This window comes from Macaca mulatta, chromosome 2, assembly GCF_049350105.2.
Source record: "Macaca mulatta isolate MMU2019108-1 chromosome 2, T2T-MMU8v2.0, whole genome shotgun sequence".
NCBI lineage: Eukaryota > Metazoa > Chordata > Mammalia > Primates > Cercopithecidae > Macaca > Macaca mulatta.
The window spans coordinates 98,281,867-98,304,724 of record NC_133407.1 but is presented as its reverse complement, the minus strand read 5'-3'; the positions used below and the strand labels follow the sequence as shown (position 1 = coordinate 98,304,724).

Sequence of the window (22,858 nt, the reverse complement as noted above, 5' to 3'; positions counted from 1 at the left end):
CACATTCACCACCACCACTCACCACACACACACCCCCAGCACACAAACATACCATCACCACCACTACACACATTCAACACCATCACTCACCACACACACACACCCCCACAAACATACCATCATCACCACTACACACACACATTCACCACCACCACTCACCACACACACCCCCCACACCACACAAACATACCATCACCACTACACACACACATTCACCACCACCACTCACCACACACACACACCTACACCACACAAACATACCATCACCACTACACACACACATTCACCACCCCCACTCACCACACACACACACCTACACCACACAAACATACCATCACCACCACTACACACATTCAACACCACCACTCACCACACACACACACCTACACCACACAAACATACCATCACCACTACACACACACATTCACCACCCCCACTCACCACACACACACACCCCACCACACAAACATACCATCACCACTACACACACATATTCACCACCACCACTCACCACACACACACACCCCACCACACAAACATACCATCACCACCACTACACACACACATTCACCACCACCACTCACCACACACACACACCCCCCACACAAACATACCATCACCACCACTACACACACACATTCACCACCACCACTCACCACACACACCCCCCCACACCACACAAACATACCATCAGCACTACACACACACATTCACCACCACCACTCACCACACACACACACCTACACCACACAAACATACCATCACTACCACTACACACACACATTCACCACCACCACTCACCATACACACACACCCCCCACACAAACATACCATCACCACCACTACACACATTCACCACCACCACTCACCACACACACACACCTACACCACACAAACATACCATCACCACTACACACACACATTCACCACCACCACTCACCACACACACCCCCCACACCACACAAACATACCATCACCACTACACACATTCACCACCACCACTCACCACACACACACACCCCCACAAACATACCATCACCACCACTACACACACACATTCACCACCACCACTCACCACACACACACACACCTACACCACACAAACATACCATCACTACACATACACATTCACCACCACCACTCACCACACACACACACCCCCCTACACCACACAAACATACCATCACCACTACACACACACATTCACCACCACCACTCACCACACACACACACCTACACCACACAAACATACCATCACCACCACTACACACATTCACCACCACCACTCACCACACACACCCCCCACACCACACAAACATACCATCACCACTACACACACACATTCACCACCACCACTCACCACACACACACACCCCCCACACCACACAAACATACCATCACCACCACTACACACATTCACCACCACCACTCACCACACACACACACCCCCCACACCACACAAACATACCATCACCACCACTACACACATTCACCACCACCACTCACCACACACACCCCCCACACCACACAAACATACCATCACCACCACTACACACATTCAACACCACCACTCACCACACACACACACACCACACAAACATACCATCACCACCACTACACACATTCACCACCACCACTCACCACACACACACACCCCCCACACAAACATACCATCACCACCACTACACACATTCAACACCACCACTCACCACACACACACACACCACACAAACATACCATCACCACCACTACACACATTCAACACCACCACTCACCACACACACACACACACACCACACAAACATACCATCACCACCACACACACCCCACCACACAAACATACCATCACCACACACACACACACCACCACACAAACATACCATCATCACCACACACACACACACCCCACCACACAAACATACCATCACCACTTCACACACACATTCACCACCACCACTCACCACACACCACACACATTCAACAACACGACTCACCACACACACACACACACACCACACAAACATACCATCACCACCACACACACACACACACCACCACACAAACATACCATCACCACTACACACACACATTCACCACCACCACTCACCACACACCACACACATTCAACACGACTCACCACACACACACCACACAAACATACCACCACTACACACACACACACACCCCACACAAACATACCATCACCACTACACACACATTCACCACCATCACTCACCACACACACACAGCCCACACCACACACACCACACAAACACCACCATCACCACTACACACACACATTCACCACCACCACTCACCACACACACACACTCTCCTCCACCAAACACACACACACCCCACACCACACAAACACCACCACCACTACACACACACATTCACCACCAGTCACCACACACACACTCCCATACACATACTCTCCTGCACCACACACACACTCCCACACCACACAAACACCACCATCACCACTACACACACACACACATCCCTATACCCACACACACTTCTCACACGACACACACTGAACACCACCCATGACCATCACTACCATACCCACACACATATTCACCACTGTCACCACACACTCCCATACGCAAACATACTCCCCACACCACATACACACCACATACACATAACCTACACACATTCACCACCACCACTCACCACACACACACCCCTACACCACACAAACATACCATCACCACCACTACACACATTCACCACCACCACTCACCACACACACACACACCACACAAACATACCATCACCACTACACACACATATTCACCACCACCACTCACCACACACAAACACCTACACCACACAAACATACCATCACCACCACTACACACATTCACCACCACCACTCACCACACATACACACCCCCCACACAAACATACCATCACCACCACTACACACATTCACCACCACCACTCACCACACACACACACCCCCAGCACACAAACATACCATCACCACCACTACACACATTCAACACCACCACTCACCACACACACACACCCCCCACACAAACATACCATCACCACCACTACACACATTCACCACCACCACTCACCACACACACCCCCCCACACCACACAAACATACCATCAGCACTACACACACACATTCACCACCACCACTCACCACACACACACACCTACACCACACAAACATACCATACACACCATATCCCATACACACCCCATACACACCATATCCACACCACCCCACACACCTCACCCTTGCCCACATACCCCACAACACACAGACAGAATAATGACCTACCTCAAACACTTCGTCTCCTGGGTTCTGAAGCTTATCTTTGTCACCTTGATTTGATTTATTAATATACAGACACTGCTTCTCTCCCCTACTTGATTAGGAGCCCCTTGAGGACAGAATGTGTTTCTCTCTTTATTTCTGTAACCAGCATAGTGTTTGGTATATCGTTGGGGCTCAACAAATATTCCTGAATCAATAAATGACTCAACTAATCAGCTCATAGGTGTCTATAGGGCCTAAATGAGGTGAGTGCAGAGAAGCAATTATGTGGAACCAATTGTGCAGGCGCTGAGCAGGCCCAGCGTGGGGCCTGGGGGCCGTCTTTGGTGGCTGGTCCTGCCTGGTCCTGCTCCACTGCCTCGGTCTCATTCCAAGGGAAATATTTGTTCTGTGAGCAAATAAATTGTGAATATGTTCTAATCTGTTGCAAAGATACACAGAGCTGCCTTCAGCCTGGTGCTTAGATCTCTGAGGGCAGTTCAAAGAACTGCAAAAATAAAATGTCCTCTGTGGAGCGGGAAACATGGAGCTCTTTCCTGCCCAGAGAGAAGGGCGAATGAAGGCTGGATGACAAGTCTCCCGCTTGAAGGTATGTAAATCAAACCTGCTGTGGGCCTGTCAGGACCCCAGACAAGAGAGGTGATTACAGGCTTCGTTTTCCTATCATGCTATGTACTTAAAAGCGCCGAACCTGCCGTTTGAAAACACACAGGCACACACACCAGAAATCTTTACTTCATGCCCATGTTTAACTAATGAGGGAGAAGTTCCAGCTCCCAGCAATGTGTGTGTTGAACCACATCTTGTCTGCCTTGCTGGCCGGCTGAACTAGCCTTCTGCCCACCCAAGTATCACACACCGTGGACCCTGTGTGCCTACATTTTAACAAACATGCCGAATGGATGGGAGAAGTGAGGAAGAAAAAACAAAAATTCCCAGTCGCAGAAAATTAGGAGGATATCTTTGTGTTTTGTTTGTTTCCTACTAAGGAATTCTTAGAAGTTCAGAACCTTCCATAATAAGCTGTCATCGGATACACTGGTTTCCGAATAGGGCCTCGGGTTTGATTGCAGGGTTTTTAAGCTTCTGACAGAGGAATGCAATGTTTCAACCTTGCCTTAGCCCAACCCCGTCCCTTTTCACAGGCTGGGGCAAAAAAAAAGAAAAAACAATAGTGTTGAACTGTCCAGTGTGCAAATTAAATCATTTATTCAAGGTCTGAAGAGAGAAGGTTTAAGATCCCTACAGTGGATTCTGAAACTATAACCCAGGACTCCATCTTTACATCCATGTTCTGTACGTGCGAGTCTCAAGTATTGCGCTGTCCTGAGGTCAGGCAGGCCTATTTTGAATTCTGCGTTAAGAACAAGCCTCAGCCATCCCTTAGGCACAGCCTTAGTTGCCATTTACTAATCCTTCCTTGGTGTTTAAATCCTCTTAACAACAAACTGCAGGTGAGAAATATTAGTGTCATTATCCACCTCATTTTGTTAGTGGGGAATCTGAGGCTCAGAGACACCAAGCAACTTGCCCAATATGGCCCAGCTAGTGTCAGAATTCTGCTTTTCCAACTCCAACACTCCTCCTGTTACCCTGGTGAACTCATCAAGGAAGTCAGCCTGCCTGGAACTTCACGAATACTATTCCCACTAGTTTATCATTCAAAGTAACTTCTATTCTCTACTTCATTAGATCCCCCATTTTTTAACATGTGTAATTTAATTTAAAAATCACACAATACTAGTCAAGTCCATTCAAAAGGCTTTTTGAAAACCTCTGTTTCCTTTGAAAATGGATTGCTGTCTATGGCCATACCACCCTGAACAAACCCGACCTCATCTGAAAATGGATTGTATTTTAGGTTCCTCCATTTCAAAGTGGACGCAAGACCTCCCTAATGTGTTTACAACATTCCTGTGCTGAGTGTTATCCCTTCTCCCAGGAGCCGGATTGACAGTCTCTAGTGCAGCCCTCCCTTTGGCTGACAGGTGTCATTCATAATGGCAAGGGGGCAGTCCCATCCCCATCTAAAATAGGCAACAGAATGTAGCCAGATCTCCTGCTGTCATACCTATACTAAAACATACACACGCATACACACACACACACACACACACACAAAGATATTCATGGTAGTGTTGTTTTTTAACCTCAAAAAATTGGAAACAGCCTAATACTCAACATTGGGGAAACAAGCAAATCATATTATAAGAAGGTATATTACGCAAACCTTAAAAATTGAGTTTCTGAAGAATGTTTAATAACCTAGAGCCACTCCTATGACATAATACTGGGAAAAAATACAAAACTTTTTATCTTTTAAAATCCCCATTATGTAAAACAGCAAGGAAAAAAGACAGGGAGGAAATATGTTTAAATGTTAACAGTATTCATGTCTAGAATGATGGATGTTTAGTTTATTTTTAATTTTTTTTATATTTCCCTAATTGTATACAATGGATATAGAATGATTTTACAATTTAAAGTGTCTTTATAACTCCCAATTTGGGTGAATTGAGAAGATTGATTTTAAAACTTAACAAAAACAAATGCTTTTGGAGAAACTGTAACAAGTGAGATTATTAAATATCTGAAACTTCTCTGATTGGAATTAGGCCATAAGTTTAATTTTTTTAAGTATCATGACAGATAGGCATGCCTACCAGTTGAAAGAACTATTTTACTTCCCACAGCACTCCCTTACAAATAATGTACCAAGTCTTTTTAAAACAACAAATGTAACAGCCTACAGGATTCTGTTACTTGTTTACCCTAGAACTGGGCTCAAAATGGCTTGAATCTATCTCTACCATTCAAGATCAGCCCTGACGAACAAATCCCTGGTGTGCCTAGGGGGAGGGAGGGTGGAGAAGAAGTCGGGGAGGAGCAAATATGAACTTCCCCAGCCCCCTACTCACACCTGGTGTGGAGCTTAGTCAATTACTCACTGAAGGAATGTAAAACTCTGTTCTTCCTACCGGATCCAAGCTAGCAGAGGCAGAAAGCAGCAGCAGCAGGACGTGCTGGGTTGATTCCAAGACACTCAGAGTGTTGATAGCCCAGACAGCCTTCCCTGTTCTTCCTTGTGAACCCAGTCCTGCTCCTCTGAGCTTTTTCTGATCCCCCATCTCTTCAGCCAGGTCTGTGCTCTCTTTCTCTCACCTCTCTGCTCTGATGCGCTTCAACCCACCATTCACCCTCATCAGGTTTGTCATTCCCAAATTTCCCCCTTCCATTTGTCACTCCTTTACTTTACAACTTACCATGGCTTGAAGAATCAGACCCACATTCCTCAGATCCCCAATATACAGCCCCCACCCAACTTCCTCCAAACTCACCTCCCTCTGCCAGACTACCCTCACCCCCACCCCATCCCACCTAACTCCCACCCCACCCCCAGCACCCAACCCAGCTCTCCCTGCAGACTGAACTTCAGTGGCACTCTGAAGTTGGAAAGAAATGTTCCTGCACTAAAATAGAATAGTGGAAGCTTGTCCAAATTATGCTCAAAGATACAATTTTCTCAATGTTAAGTTTTTCCCATCAATTTTTGTTAAACCTTTGGCACTCACAGCTCTGCCTATCTCTAGTGAGAGCCCACAGATGGCAAGGCGAAGGAACAAGTCCCGTGTGAATAATCATGGAAAAGCCTCAGGAGCAGCCCATCACATGTCCTTCAACAGCTTGTTTATTTCAGACACGTGCTCATGGTTGTGATCTTACATGTACACATAAAATAAATTCCCATTTTCTACTAATAAAATTGTTTTGGTTCATACGATAGAATTATATACCACATACTTTTCTGATAGTCTTTTTTTTTTAGAAAAAAAAAAAGTCATAATGTTCTACTAAGAAAATTGTGATTGCTGAGAGCCAGGACATCTCAGTGACTATACAAAGTATTGCCTCAGACACACTCTTCTTCTTCCAACATATCAGATTCATACACATTTATGCCTTCATCATACCATTCTTCTTATGGTCTCCATGACCCCTTTACTGCCAAAGAATACCTGGGCATTCTGCGAGGTCCCATCCTCCAAGAAAGCTTTCTCATTTCTGTCCTGAGATCCACTAGAATCCCTTTCGTTTCTTTGGAAATCAGTGAGGAAGACAGAAACACTCGACATGAGAGAAAAGTAGTAAAGAAGAAAACACTAAGTGAAATCTATGAAGGAGGAAATATCACATTGAGAAGGAAGGTGTGGGAACTATTTAATTTACCCCAGAGAAGACCATTGTGGATCTTACTGAAAAGGTCACTAGTGGTCATGAAAAGTGAGCTCCTAGCGACAAGATTCATTCAGAAAAGTTGGGAGACAGCACAATGTAATACATTTCTACTCTATTCCAGATACTCTGCTAGATGCTTTTCAAATATTCTATTTATTCCTTTTGGAAACTTTAAGGTTTGCATTATTATCCCTGTTTTACAAATGATAAAACTGAGGCTCAGAGAGATTAAATTATTTGCTCAAATTCATCCACTTCACAAGATGGAAACCCGTTTCCACTGCCCACATCTACCTGGCACTGGACATCCTCACATACATTATCTCATTGAACAGTCAAACAGCCCTGTAAGACAGGAGTTACTATTCCCATTTTTCAGATAGGAGATTGATATGCAGAGAAATAAAATAGCCTGAACCCACAGTCCCCTAATCAGTGATGACAGAGGTGAGATAGGATATGAGGGTTTGGTTCCAAGTTCATGATCTTTTCACCATACCCCAGCTGCTACAAGGAAGCACAGGAATAAATTAGTAGCTTTGAGAGAAAACAGTACATCCGGGAAGCAGGGAGAGGTGGTTTACGCCACTGAAGATCTTTGGATAAATAGAGAGCTTCTTCCAAACGAGAGTCTATAGAGCTATTACCATATTACCATATGGATTACCTAGTTACCATTTACATTTACAAGGTGTACACATAGTTGTAAATGAATGCTACTCGCATTCCAGTCAGGAATGTGTGGGTTGGAATGGGTAAAACATGGATCCTGTAATGAAAAATTGCATCTTGTCATCGAAAGCAGTTTAACTAATAGGGAGGAAGGGGAAGTCCATATTTAGCTGGTATATTCCCCTGTGACGGAGACAGACCCTGTTGGAGCAGGCCTAAGGTCAGCTCACAGGTTCAAGATGAACATTCCTAGGTGAGAAGATCTAGATGAAACCCAGATAAATATACAAAGCAATTAGGTTATGGAGCAAGAAGAGTGAAGAAAGATTTCAAAGGTAGTTCAAGTCAAAGGTATACAAAATTCTCCCAACCAGGATGCTACTTGATGAAGAAAATTCCTTGATGGTCAGGCAGAAAGGAAAGCCTCGGAATGTTGATTTTTCTTGGCTGCCTAAAGACCCTCCAGATGCAAGGGAGTGTATCACAAGGAAACTGGCAACAATGGTGAGGACCAGGAACACCAGGGGTGAGTGAGACACTCTTTTTAGGGGGGACACTGAAGCCTCCCAGTCTTCCCAGACCAGAGGAGAAGTGGAAAGTGGTTCTTCCAACCTGATCACTATTGCCCAGTCCCAGTGGATAAAGGGGCACCTGTCAGGGAGGGAAAGGGACGTAGGTGGAATGAGTCAATGAGGAGATAGAAGTCCTCCTTCTGAACAAGACTTAAATGAGGACATGCAAATGGGAGACTTGGGAATTTGGGTGCAGTATGAACTCCTTCTGAGTCACTAAATGCTAAGATGAAACCCTAGGGTCCCACTGAGCTTCATGCCATTCCTAATCTGACCAAAACGAAATTCTGTGTCCCAGGGTCCAGGTACTGCTGCTAAGGAAATGCGGTGCTTCCCTCCACACACACTCTGAGCTATTGCAGAGGCCAGGTTACCAGTTCCTCATTCCTCTTCCACCATGTGAGCAAGGCAGAAGCTGCGCACCTGTAAAACTTACGTCCACAAAGAGAAGGTAACCCAGCCACCCCCTTTCTCAGGCACAGCGTTTTGCTGTGCAGTAGAAATCACTTGCTCATTTGCTCATTCACATTTTCATTCATCTTTTGGTGACCACCTCCTAAGTGCCAGGTGCTGTATTTGGGGCTGAAGGATTCAGACAAGAGTCTGAGAGGTTCCCTGTTAGAGGAATTTGTGTCACAGGAAATACAGATGCACAAATAATGTGATCTGTGCTTTAATTGAAGACATCACAAAGGCTATGATGTTTGAAGAGGTTTTTATCTTTTGGTTGATTGGTTTTTTGTTTTGTTTTTTGTTCGGTTTGTTCGGTATTTGTTTGTTTGTTTTTTGAGTCAGGGTCTTGCTCTGTCGCCCAGGATGGAGTGCAGTGGTGCACAATCTCAGCTCACTGCAACCACCACTTCCTTAGATCAAGTGATCCTTCCACCTCAGCCCCCCTAAGTAGCTGGGACTACAGGCGCGCACCATCATACCTGGCTAATTTTTGCAATTTTTTGTAGAGATGAGGTGTCGCCATGTTGCCTAGGCTGGTCTTGAACTCCTGGGTTCAAGCCATCCACCCGCCTTGGTCTCCTAGAGTGCTGGGATTACAGGTGTGAGCCACCACGCTCAGCCTGGTTGATTGCTTTTAAGTACCTAAGAGATGTATTAAATGATTCCAAAATGTGAATTGTCACTCCTTTAATGATTACCTAAGACCCTTGATGTCCTGTCCCTAAAATACCCATTCTAGCCCTTTCTCAGTCATATCTCCCCCCGAGCTAACATTCTACAGTTTAGACACACATGAGGAATCGACAGTCCCTAGATGCGTCAGCTATTGCCAAGCCCCCATATGTTTGTGTGTGCTGTTCCCTCTGCCTGGAAAACTACTTGCTCTGCAAAGCAGAGTTGAGTAATTAATCATTCAAGGGCTGTCCCAAATGTCAACCCTCTCTAAAGCCTTCCTTGACCCTCACAGGAAGTACTCACTGCTCCTTCATTTGTACTCCCAGAACCCATTTACAGGGCTCTATTACGACACCTGTAAACATTGTACAATAGCTATTTGTTCCTGTGCCCTTCTTCCACCTCCCACTAGATGTGACCTTTTCTCAGACAAGTCGTAAGCTGAGGACACCAGCAACTCAACAAATGCTTCTAGAAGTGAAAATGAAATTTACTGCTGTGCAAACTCCTATGTGTTTTACCTTAATAAGAACCCATTAAAGGTGATTGCCCAGGCCAGGCCCCGTGGCTCATGCCTGTAATCCCAGCACTTTGGGAGGCCAAGGCAGATGGATCACCTGAGGTCAGGAGTTCAAGACCAGCCTGGCCAACAAGGTGAAACCCTGTCTCCACTAAAGATAGAAAAATTAGCAGGGTGTGGTGGCGGGCATCTGTAATCCCAGCTACTTGGGAGGTTGACATGGGAGAATCACTTGAACCTGGGAGACAGAGGTTGCAGTGAGCCATGATCATGCCATTGCACCCCAGCCTAGGTGACAGTGTGAGACTCCATCTCAAAAAAAATAAATAAATAAAAAGTGATTGCCCAGCCTTATCTGATAGAAGGAAGGAACAGTCACTTTCCATGGTCAGATACACTCACCCACTTATTGCTGGGACTCTATAGTGTTATGGGGTGGGGTGGAGGGGACCTAAGGGCAGAAATACAGTATAATAAAATTTAATTTATATTTTTAAAAGGTTGTAACATATAGATATAGTTGTTTAGGCAATAGAAAACAGAATGATACACAAGAAACTGTTAATCATGCATGAAAATGGATACAGGCTAGGAGGTTATGTACGGGCTTTGATTTTTCATTCTACACCTTTCTGTGATGCTGAAATTTCTGTTATGAGTCTCTGACACTTTTCGAAGAAATAAGAGACTAAAACAATTCCTGTGACTGCATCTTAAGTGAACCAACTAAAATTAGGTTGATGTTTACCAAAAGATGTGCTAGAGTCTCACTACAATGTTCATAGCAGCATCATTAAAAATAGCTAAAACTGGAAACTGCCCAAATGTTCACTAACAGTAAAATGGGTAAATGAGTTGTAATATACTCATACAATGGAATACTATACAGCAATGAGAATGAATGAAATATAACTACATACTACAAAATGAATGAATAACCCAAACCTAATGTTGAAGAAAAGAAGCCAGACACCACATTATACACTGTATGATTCCATGTATATAAAGTACAAAAACAGGCAAAACTGATGTCAGAAGCCAGGATGGTGGCTGTCCTCATGGGGAAAGGGATTTAGCAATCGGTAAGGGCTATGAAGGCGGCTTTTGGTGGGATGAGGAAGGGAGCCGGGAGTGTTCTATTTCTTAATATTGGTATTGAATGCACATAGGTGGGTTACTTTGTGACAACTCATAGAGTTATATATTTACAATTTGTGTATTTTCCTGTATATGTTATACTTCAATTAAAAAGCAAACATGCAAAATAGGCCCAAATTGAGACGGCTGAACATTCCCTTACATCAAGCTAATAATACCTCTTGAGAGCTGGATGCTGATCTTCCAGCCTCCTAGAAATAAATACAGGTCAGCAGGGAGATGGGAGTGAAACTGTGCCCCCTGATCATTTCATGAGCACTAGTGTCTTGCACCCAAGTAGAGCCTTAGGGTAGGAAGGAACAAACAGAGAACCTGGATGCCTTCAGGGCTGTCCTGGGATGGGATGCTGTTCTCATATTGTATATCTTTAGGCATATAGTTTGGCCTCTTGAGAGGAGAGAAGGCAGAGAAGGGAGAGGAGCGGGGATGAGAAGAGGTTTTCAGATGGGTCTGGTTTAAATTGAGGCTGCCTCCTGCCCCAGAGCCAAGAGGCAGGCAAGACAGACTATTAGCAAGAAACATGATGGGGAGAGGAGGGAAGAGGATGTATACTTCCGTTTAAACACTCACTGTGGTTATCTGGTTTGACGTGGCCATGAGTGGGAAGATGCCTCAGGCGAAAAGGGCAGACTGGACCCTCCATTTGAAGCCAAGCGATCAAATCCACTGACGGGACATTTGTTCTGGGGGCTCAATTGTCAGTTGGCCATGGTTGATCTTCCCTTTGTCCAACTCAAAATAAATACAGCCCACTCCACAGGCCCAGCAGAGCCTCAGCAGAGGTGGGCGTCTACAGACCAAGCCAAGAGCTGAAAGAACCACCCGCCTTACCACCCGCTCTCCAGCTGCCACGTTGAAGCAGGCCCATGAAGAAGCCCCGCTCCAGCCCTGCCAGCCCCTTAGTCTCTTCCAGTGGAGCTGCGGGAGACGCTGAAGCAAGGCCTTTCGTAGCTTGAGACAGGCAAGTTCTGAGTCAGCCTGTTCCTGCTGTAGGCGCCGAAGTCCAAGGAGGGCACCGAAGGGGTTAACCCTTGGTCGCATAAAACTCACCACCAAGGGCATAAAAGGAAGCAAAAAGAGGACTCTGAGCGGTCAAAATAGATTTTGCCAAGTCTACACATCCGAGTTTGTCCACTTCCTCATTGGAGGGGATGCTTTTGCTGCCACTCAGAACCTGTGGACTCTTTCTCTATGCCCGTTGCAAACATACTTGGTTTGCTGGTTTCCATGCCCATGGCAGATCACAGGCAGAAAATTACAACAGATGTGAGGGGCTAGAGAAGCATGTGCTGAATGCATCGTGATGTTCTGATTAACAACCTGACATTGAAAAGGGAGCAGGAAAACTCGGAAGATCCAACACAGGATCCACCAAAAGTCCAGTAGCCCGAGGCTCTTTCATGGGGGACAGGCAGTCCTTCAAATTTCTCAGAGGTACGGAAGGATGCAGGCATGTGACTGGCTCTAGGAGCTCTTCCCTGCATGGCGAGACCAAAGGACTCAGGAGGCCTGGGAGGGATTGCAGGGTCCCATGGGTGCTGCAAAGATTCTGCTGCAGAGCTGGACTCAGTTTTGAAGTCAAGGAGAAGCCATGGGAAGTTTCCTAAGATTTCCACCTCTTTCTCTCCCTCCCTCCCTCCCTCCTTCCCTCCCTCCCTCTCTCTCTCTCTCTCTCTCTCTCTTTCTTTCTTTTTTGAGGTGGAGTCTTGCTCTGTGTCCCAGGCTGGAGTGCAGTGGCATGATCTTGGCTCAGTGCAACCTCCGCCTCAGTTCAAGTGATTCTCCTGCCTCAGCCTCCCAAGTAGCTGGGATTACAGGCGCACGCCATCATGCCTGGCCAATTTTTGTGTTTTTAGTAGAGATGGGGTTTCACCATGTTGACCAGGCTGGTCTCGAACTCCTGACCTCAAGTGATCGGCCTGCCTCAGCCTCCCAAAGTGCTGGGATTACAGGTGTGAGCCACCATGCACGGCCGGTTGTATCTTTTTAAAGCTGTGGGCTTAAGAAATAAACCTGTCAGCCATCAGAAATCTAAATAGGACATGCTCTTCCAGGTTTTCTTGATAGTGGCTGTTTCGTAAGAATTGAAAGTCAGGAGACAGGAGAAAGGATGTCTTCAAGCTCAGTCAAGAGCCAGGAGAGGAATAAGGTCCCCCAGGCTGGCTGGATCTGAGGGTCAAGAACATGTATTCTGTCAGAGACCTGACTTGCTCCTTTCTAACTGAGAAAACTCAGACATGGTTTTAAACCTCTCACTTTGAAACTCAGTTTTCATATCAGCAAACTGGGTATTATTACCACCTCTAAAAGAGATTGGGCATATTAAATGAAACACTGTAGTATGTAAAGTGTCTAGCACAGAGCCTGGCATATTGGAGATGCTCAGTAAACATCATTTCCATTCTCTTTCTAAAGTGGCTTTCATGAAGACAAATCCTTGCCAGCCCAGGACAATAATTCAGAAGTCTGGCTGGAGTTGCTGAAGCAGGTTCCTAAGGAAGCACAGCAGCTCTCATTGGAGTGGCAAGCAAGCAGCCAAAGCCCTGAGGGCAAGGTGAGGGGCAAGACAACAAAGTGAGAGACTGCAGGAACTAAGGCAACAGAGCAGAGCGAATAAGAGCAAGGACTCTGTTCAAGATCTACGTTCAGTGCCTAACTCCAACTCTTACTAGCTGTGTGACCTTGGGCAAGTTACCTAACCTCTCTGTGCCTCACTTTCATCTATAAAATGAGGAGAATAATGATATCTGCATCACAGGGTTATTAGGATGATCAAGTGGGTTAATATAAGCAAAGCCCCTAAACAGAGCCTGGCACAGGGAAGTGTTCTTGCAGTGCTGGCTGCTGTCATTAAGCACACACAGCTTCCGCAGGGCAGCAGAGTGGCTACTGGGCAGGCCCTAGGGGAGCGGGCTCTACTGCTTGGGCACACTCCCTTTTTTACTGTGTGCTAGCTATGTGGCCTGGAACAATTGATTGAACCTTTCTCTACCTAAACTTTCTCATCTATGAAAAGTGGAGGTGATGATAATAGTACCTCCCTCAGAGGGCTGTTGTTGGGACTAACTGTGCCAAGGCATGTGGAGTGTTTAGCAAAGTGTCTGGCTCATATTAAGTACTCAGTAAATGTCAGCTATTACTATTCCCCGGCTAGAAGGAACCCTGACGACAATATGGCCCTATTTTTTAAAGAGACATTGAAGCTAACAGATGTTCTTTTCCCCCTTAAGTTTCTAGAGCCTTTATTTCTGAATTTTAGAAGGGAAGATAGGATTCTTTATGTCTCCCTTAAATAAACACATTTCGGTACCTTTTTTTTTTTTGAAACGAAATCTCGCTCTGTCTCCCAGGGTGGAGTGCAGTGGCATGATCTTAGCTCACTGCAACCTCCATCTCCCAAGTTCAAGCGATTCTTCTGCCTCAGTCTCCCGAGTAGCTGGGATTCCAGACATGCACCACGACGCCTGGACAATTTTTGTATTTTTAGGTGAGACGAGGTTTCACCATGTTGGCCAGGCTGGTCTCAAAATCCTGACCTCAGGTGATCCGCCTACCTGGGCTTCTCAAAGTGCTGGGAATACAGGCATGAGCCACCACGTATGGTCAACATTTCAGTACCTTTTTGACCCTTTCCTCAAATCCCTTCCTTCCCCCCATACAAGAATGGGAAAGGACTCCAGGAGCATTGTAGCCCACACCCCAACCTCTAGGCAGGCCTACACTCACCCCAGCATTTCTAACAGAGAAAGAGGAGGCATTTTCCCAGTATGAGAGACCAGGATCATGATGCTTCAATATTTCCTACCATCATTTTGGTGATCAGCTCAAGACAGGGTTGCCTGCCTTATACGGTAACTTGTTTTTGGCATTTTAGGGGAAAATTCTAAAAGCAGTCCTCTAAAGGGTAACAGTTCTCAGGCTTGGGGCAAGGTCTTTCTTTTCTATTCTTCTACACTGTTTCCCTCTAGACACATTGCAAATTGAGTTTAAAGAACAAGGGTCTGATTATCGTGCTGTGATTGAGTTTTGCTACTGCCAGAGGACAAAGGCTAGATTGACATTAGATGAATGTTCCAGAGGACTGGTCTCTCTTTTTGTTTTCTTTTCCAATCCTGTTTCTCTCCTGGAGGAGAGGGAATGATAATGAGAACACACGCTTGTTCGACAAAACCTCCCATGTAAGCAATGTTCCTAGGAGGGAAGACTCAATGTAATAGACAAAGAACTTCTAAACCCTTAACTCTTATAAAGGCAAAGATAACAAGAGAAGAAGAGGAGCCGGGGAGGTAAATCATAAAGAGAAGCAAAGAGAAGAAGGAAGAAGAGTGGAGAGAAGATATCAGTAAATATTTAACAATGAGGAACCCACCCTGGGCCCAGGAGCTGGCTCAGGTCATCACAGGTTGTACTCTGACTTTTAATGCTTCGGCCAAAATGGCTGTGCCAAGAGTTGTACCCCTTGTCCAGCACAAAGCTCCAAATTCCCAGAATCAGAGACTCTGAGAGATGCAACAATCCTCAGAGTTCTTCTATCCTGGAAAATGCATTAGTCCCTCTACCCTATCCCTAAATCTTTCTGCATAAATGCTTCCTGTGATGGGAGACTCATGGCCAGATACAGTCTTCCTTTGTTGGACCACTCCAGACATCCCAGAGTCCTTCCTAACCCTATTCGGAGCTAAAATCTGCCTGCTTTCACTTTGACCAGCTCTGTCTTTTACCACTCTAGGTTGAAATGATGTTTCCTGGTGGTCGCTGAAGAGAGGCACATGGTAGGTCTCCCATATATGGGCTCTGGAATGTGACCACCTTGTTTCCTATCCAAGTTCAGCAACTGACTTTCAAGCACTGTGACCACTAGCAAACTACTTAATCTCTCTCAGCCTTAGTTTCTCAACTATATATTATAGAATGGAGATATTAATAGTCTGACCCGACCACTTTGGTACTATTATTATGAGAATTAAATGAGATAATCTGTGAAGAATTGTATATAACATGAACAAGTCATATATAAAGTGCTGAGTAAACTTCAGATACTGAAGATACACAGTAGACTGTGGGCTCCTCCAAGGCAAAGACTGGATCTTATTCATCTCTGCAACTTTTTTGCCTGGCACGAGGTCTGGCTGAATATTTGGTACCAGATAAATGTTTACTGGGATGACTAAATAATCTAAATAATTAATTGGCAATTACTCTATTCTGGTGTAAATCCCTACACATGATCACGTGTTCAAGACAAGCTTTTTTGAAGAAAATCTATCACCCAATCCTCCCCTGCCCTAACTGAGCCACTATTTGTTACTACTCAACCCAGAACTATCCCACTTCTCTTTCCAAGGTGGAATGGAGAGACTTGGCTTGAGGCAAAGGTCACAAGAGCCAAACTCCAGGCATCAGGTCCAACCCTGTGAGGAAGCTGCTGTGAAGCATGCTGCACTGTTTTCCTGTAGCCAAAGTTATAAAGTGTGATTGATGTGTTACGGTTTAGATGGTGAGGATATGTGGCTCTGTGGGCTGTAAGCCTTCCGGAGGGCTGGGGCCTGAGAGACTTAAGGGAAGAGGAGTAAGAAAGCCCCTTTGGAAAAATGAGTTTAGAGAGCAGGATGTCATGGGATGGGATAGGGGAGGAGTGGGAGTGGGGGTAGACAAAGTTGGGGAGGAGGAGGATCTGGGAGCTTACCTGAGCCCTTCATCTAGCTAGGGAGATAGAGCTCTCAGGAACGTCAGCAATAAGCTCAGAGCACAACTGTAATAGTGTAAAATCTCCAGCCACCAAACAGAAACGGTACCACCTGGAGAAAGAAAAAGGGCACTGAGGGAAAACTGGAGTCAGAAGCAAAATGTTCTACCAGGAAACTAGATCTCAAGGAACCGCTAGTTACATGTTTAGAGCACTTTCCATCCATCAACTCATGCCCATTTCAGTCTTTCCAAGTCAACAGCTCCAGCGTGCCTGGTCAGTGCTGAGCCCAGGACTCAACACCTGTGCTGCAGGTTGCTTAGGTGCACGCCAACATTTCAAAGACTATAAACGACAGACCAAGTGACCAAGTGTCCACTCTGTTTAAGAGACACAAGTGGAGATAAGAAAGAAGGTAGGCAACCTTTGACTTAAATGTGGGGGTGGCCCCAGAGTTGGCCACCCTGGGACCCCCATTGCTAGGGGCTCTCTTTATCACTTAGCATCTTTCCTCCCCACCGATGGCATGCGGCGTGAATGGCAGGGCACTCCAGCAGGACGAGAACAGAGCTCCGTCACAGGCCCCAGCATCCCCGGGGAGAAGACAGAGCCGCCCGGCGGCCTTTACAGGAGGGGGTAAGGGGGCGGAGAGGGGAGAGGGTTGTTTGTTTATTTGTTTCCTGGAACACCCTGTTAAGAATCTCAGCAATTGCAGTTAGTGCCCTATCGTTTGGCAAGCAGAGCCGCTTCTCGTCGTTCCAGCTGCACGGGATCTAATTCGCAAATACACCATCTTGCATTCAATACTTAAATGGAAAACAAGCAGCCCGGGGAGGGAAGCAAAAAGTCTAACTCTGCATGCCCGTTTCGGAGGGATTTAGGTTTCCAGGTCGGTGGACTGGCTGCTGCTGTCCCCGGAGAGGATTTCTTAGAGCCCGAACCCTGTCTCACCTCGACTACAGAACCCACTCTGGCGGAGGTTACGAGCCGCAATTAAAGAGAAAACGGGATTTGGTTGGGCCTTAGGCCTTGCCAGTACAAAATAGTAACTAAAATCTGTTTGGGAGCTGAGATTTTAAAAGGAGATGCTGCTTATTCTTCCCACTGGAAACCTGGTTAAAAGAAATTAAGGCCTCTCTTAAAGGTAACTAAGATTAGAGGGCTCCGTTTCCGTTTTCTGTGTTTCTGTGGGCTAAACGCCCAGGTCGGTCAGCGAGTTTCTCTGTGTGGAATGACGAATTCCTCTCCCCTGAATTCTAAAATGATAACTTTGCTTGGTGCTGCAGCTGCGAACGTCTGGCGCCAAGCGACCCAATTCTGGTCGGGGCTTTGCTGGATGGAGAAGTGGGGGTGAGTGGGTAAGGGGGAAGAGTCGTGCCTCGGTGAAAAGTCGGCAGAGCGGCGAGAAGGGAAGTAACGGCGGCTCCTCCCGGCCTCGGCCCCTTTAAGTGCTTCACTGACTCAGCTAAGCTTCCCCCTCAGGTCGCGTTTTTTATGAATGAAAAACGTCCTTACATTCATTATATAAACAAGCCTGTGCTGATTGGCCAATGGCCCCCGGTGCATAAATTATGTAAAACAGACCCCTGAGGGGGTGGAGAGAGATGCATCGTTGGCCAATGGGGGCCGGAGTTAATGGGGCGGCTTGGTTGGATTTGCCCGCAGACAGGGTAAACAAGAGGTGATGGACAGCCGCGGGAACGGCCTCGGGCCAATGGGAACAAGGCTGGGCTAGGGCCGCGGGCCAATGGCGGCGGGCGGAGCAGCGGGCCGCGGGGGGCCGGGCCAGCGCTCCAGCCTGGTTGGCAGCTGCGGCGCAGAGTCCAGCCGCTGGTGCGCGGAGCGGTTCACCGTCTTCGGAGCGGTTCGGCCCAGCCTTTTGCCCAGGCGCCCAGGCCCGGTGCGCGCGTGCGTGAGCGCGCCTGCGCCGCCGGGGCCGCTGCGAGGGGAGGAGAGCGGCCGCCTCAGGTGAGGGGGCTTTGCGGGGGCAGGAGGGAGATCGGAAGGGGCGTCCGGCCACGGGTCCGACAGGCCCAGCTGGCTAGAGTTCACGGGTTGATTCAGAATCTTCAAAGTCGGGGTGCAGTACCTGGGGTGACCCCCCCCCGGGTTGACCGCCCCCTCCCCCCGCGGCTCGGTCCAGTTTGGTTCCTGGGAGGCGCCCGGCGGGTGCGGCTAACGGTTCCGGAGCGCGGGGAGAGCGGCTTTCCACACGCCGTGGGGGAGGCGCGCGGGAGCGCGAGTGCGGGGGCTCCCGAGTGGATGGGGGATCGCGGAGTTGCGAGGCTTTCACAGTCTCTGGAGATTCGAGAGCCCCGAGGGGACTTGGAGGCTCGCGAGAAGAGACGCTTGGCGGAGCTCCGCAGTTGGGAGGAGGGGGCGGGAAGCAGTTTGAGGGGAATGTCTGAGAGGCGCTGCCCCCCAGAGCACCGGGAGGGGGTAAATGACACAGGCAAGTGCAGCCTGCGGGGGCGGGGGTCGATCAGGAACTTACGCAGGCCTTGCAAGTTTCAGGTAGTGGAAAGTGGACATGCAGTCGCCCTGCTCCCACCTAGCAGGCTGAGGGCGTCGGGCTGTGCTGCGACTCGAGAAAAATCGGGGCGCACCGGAACAGCGGCCTGGGGATGGTGGGGATAACACGGGTGTGGAGGGGGCAGCACCGAAAGATGCTGGAGCCTCGCGGTGGATTAGGGTTCTGGCCGCATTTTCAGAAGGTGGAGAAAACTCGGGGCGGGGAACTGAACTCCTGGTCGAGGAGGGGGTGCCAAGGAGAGATGTTGGGGGTGGGAGGGATTGGAAGCGGTTGGTAGCGCCGGCCGCAGCACCTCGTTTTTATGAATGTGGGTGACTTTATGAATGAAGCGGGTTTCTTTCGTTGGCTCGCTGCTCCCTGCGGCTTTTTTTTTTTTTTTTTTTCTTCCCTTTTTGTGAATGAAGCATTGAGCTTTCTTCCTAAAACGCTGGGGTGAGGGGCCTGCGTCGGAGGCTGGGCGTGCGTTGGAAGTGGGGGCGGGGGCGCAGCTGAAGGAGTTTTCATGAATGGGGAAGGCTGGGAATTGGGTGGAAGTGTGTCTTATTTTGTGAATGGGGCCCAGCGCGAGAGATCCAGTTACAGCCTCTACCTGATGTGGCGGCCGCAGCTCGCTCTCCCATTCATAAAACCGGGCCCGCTGCGCGCCACAGGGGAGGGGCCTGGATCGCGCCGCTGCGCTGTGCTAAAGTTTTCCTGGGGGCACCCCGGGCGCGGGTGGTGGGGGGGGGCAAAGGAAGTGGTTTAAACTCCTGGATGAACTCGAGCCTTTCCTTCAGGCTTTTTAAAAAATTATACTTGGAATAAAATTTTTCTAACCTTGGAATGTCTCTTTTCGGTTCGTTTATGGCAGTTTAGTTCTTTTAATTTTTTTCGAATTTTTTTTGCTCTTCCGGGTGAAGTATTTCATCATGAGACTGAAAAATATCTCCCCCTCCCGTCTTCTACTGGTTGTCCCCTTCCCCCTAACAAACATTCACAAAATGTCTAAGGCCACGATTTAATCTGACAGATTTTCATAAGCGACAGAGCACACTCTTTCATGCCCCCTCAACTCACTGCTGAGGTTTCTCAAATTTTGTATACGGTTTGGTGGCATTTGAGAGAGGTATTATTCTGAACGTTTCTTGGGCTGTTTGGACGGGGCACGCAGGCAGGCTGGCGCGAGTGTTTTTCTAGGAAGTTACGAACTGTGTGCTATTTTGCTCCTCTCTTTCCTTTGACTTTGAAAATAATCTGATTCCTTGGGCCAAAGTGCTGAGGAGGAGGCTGGCTGTGAAGGGTTTCCTTGTATCCTGCTCACTTATGAAAAATTTGATATGCTACACATAGTGTGAAAAACAAATTGGATGGAATTGCTTACGGGGGGAAAGTTTCCTGTTTAAAATTTGTGTATATGTTAAACAAAAGAAATTAGCCTTTAAGCATTTTGAATTGCTTAGAGCTGGAGTGAGTGAAATTAATGTTTTTCCACCTTTTGTTGACTTAGCGATGTTTTTATTTGGAGAATAAAAGTGTTTAGGAAGATGGTACCTTCCTAAAATTGTTACTTTATTCCACTCACGTTAGAAGTTTTCTCCCTTCTAACCCCCCCCACCCCTTTTTCCCCAGACTTAGCACTTAACCAGTCCTGAAATGAGTTTCATTTGGGGGTAGGGTGGGGGGTATGTCTAGAAAAAATGACTCCACTGTAAGAAACAGCCTAAGTTTTAAAAGACCTTTGGTAGAGATGCATTGTACCACAAGCAATGGAATTAGTTTTTTTAATCCATTACTTTTCATAGGCATTTTATTCTTTTAGAAGTTGGAGATGTCACAAATATCTCTGTAAGTAACCAGGGAGATATTTGTGACATTACAGATGGCTATATCTGTTTAGACCTCTTTTAAATAAAGAGTTGTGTGTGAAGATAAATATACCTCTGATCAATTTATTCTAGGAACTATATATAGTGTTTTAACACTGACCTACAAAATGCTTTTAGAAACACCATGTATGTCAGGTGTTTAATTGCCAATAATTTGGAATACTTAAACTCAATTTCTCTGCTTCCTGACACTGTACTGTTAAAAATTAAATTATCTCTTTTTTAAAAACTCTACTACAAATGCCCTGGAGTATGTGAGAGAATCTTGAAATCACCGTTTTATAATGAAAATAAGGGCTTTTGGTTTGTTTTGTTTTGGTAGAGGACAGACAGTAGCAAATCTGTAATTTTAATGATTTAAAAACAAAGAAAAAATGATGACTGGGTAAATGGATTTGGCACGAAGTACATCATGTACCTCTGATACCATTAATCAAGCCCGTCTTTGGTCTGTAAAGCTTGCACCTTGAGTAAGTTTTAAGTACTTCGCAGAAGGGTAATAATTTTGCACAGGCCCTAAAAAAAAGGCAATCTAAAATTGTTTCCCCCCCTTAGTTTCTTTTCCCCCCTCTTAGTTAAAATCTCCCAAATTCATATTACAGGAGGATCCCTTTTCCCCCAGAAATTACTCAATGCTGAAACCTCTCAAAGTGGTATTAGAGACGCTGAAAGCACCATGGATGGGTTTTATGATCAGCAAGTCCCTTTTATGGTCCCAGGGGTAAGTTTATGTGGCTTTTGGTTTGTTTTGTCCTCCCTCTCCAATATGACTCTTCCCCCTGTTGGTTTAGTGAGTCGACCCCCTTTGGACCTCTTTACTACACTTGAGCCTTCACTTTCTGTTGGCCTCTTTCAGAAATCTCGATCTGAGGAATGTAGAGGGCGGCCTGTGATTGACAGAAAAAGGAAGTTTTTGGACACAGATCTGGCTCACGATTCTGAAGGTAGTAAAGCTTTCCCTGCCTATGTTGTGGCTTCCCTGCTCCCAGTGACAGTAGCATGTAGATTCTTCCCTGTCTTCTCCCTAGCAGAAGAAATATCCTCATTCTGGGGTCTTCTGTTTTCAATTTCAGAGCTGTTTCAGGATCTCAGTCAACTTCAAGAGGCTTGGTTAGCTGAAGGCAAGTTTCATGGATGTCCTATTTTCCATATAAAACATTTTACTGTGCTTTTTAATAAAACTT

General features: G+C 46.6%; 1 protein-coding gene and 1 long non-coding RNA gene across 9 annotated transcripts in view; one reads left to right on the top strand and one right to left on the bottom strand.

Moving 5' to 3' along the window:
• The window catches only part of LOC144339097 (uncharacterized), a 39,003-nt gene extending 26,408 nt beyond the window's left edge, over positions 1–12,595 (bottom strand). Inside the window, exon 1 of the long non-coding RNA XR_013413768.1 lies at positions 12,161–12,595. This is a non-coding gene — a long non-coding RNA (uncharacterized LOC144339097). The remainder of the gene's footprint in view (positions 1–12,160) is intronic.
• A 6,497-nt stretch (positions 12,596–19,092) lies between these two features.
• ETV5 (ETS variant transcription factor 5) overlaps positions 19,093–22,858 on the top strand; it is a 62,372-nt gene continuing 58,606 nt past the window's right edge. For 2 of the 8 annotated variants that reach the window (XM_077992009.1, XM_015131414.3), the window contains exons 1-4: positions 19,093–19,244; positions 22,277–22,395; positions 22,531–22,618; positions 22,748–22,795. In XM_077992009.1, coding sequence (XP_077848135.1) covers positions 22,351–22,395; positions 22,531–22,618; positions 22,748–22,795 — 181 coding nt within the window. In that variant the 5' untranslated portion in view covers positions 19,093–19,244; positions 22,277–22,350. Of the gene's footprint in view, positions 19,245–19,475; positions 19,729–22,276; positions 22,425–22,503; positions 22,619–22,747; positions 22,840–22,858 lie in introns of those variants that run through there. The other 6 variants (XM_077992012.1, XM_077992010.1, XM_077992008.1 and 3 more) reach the window with 5 other exon arrangements.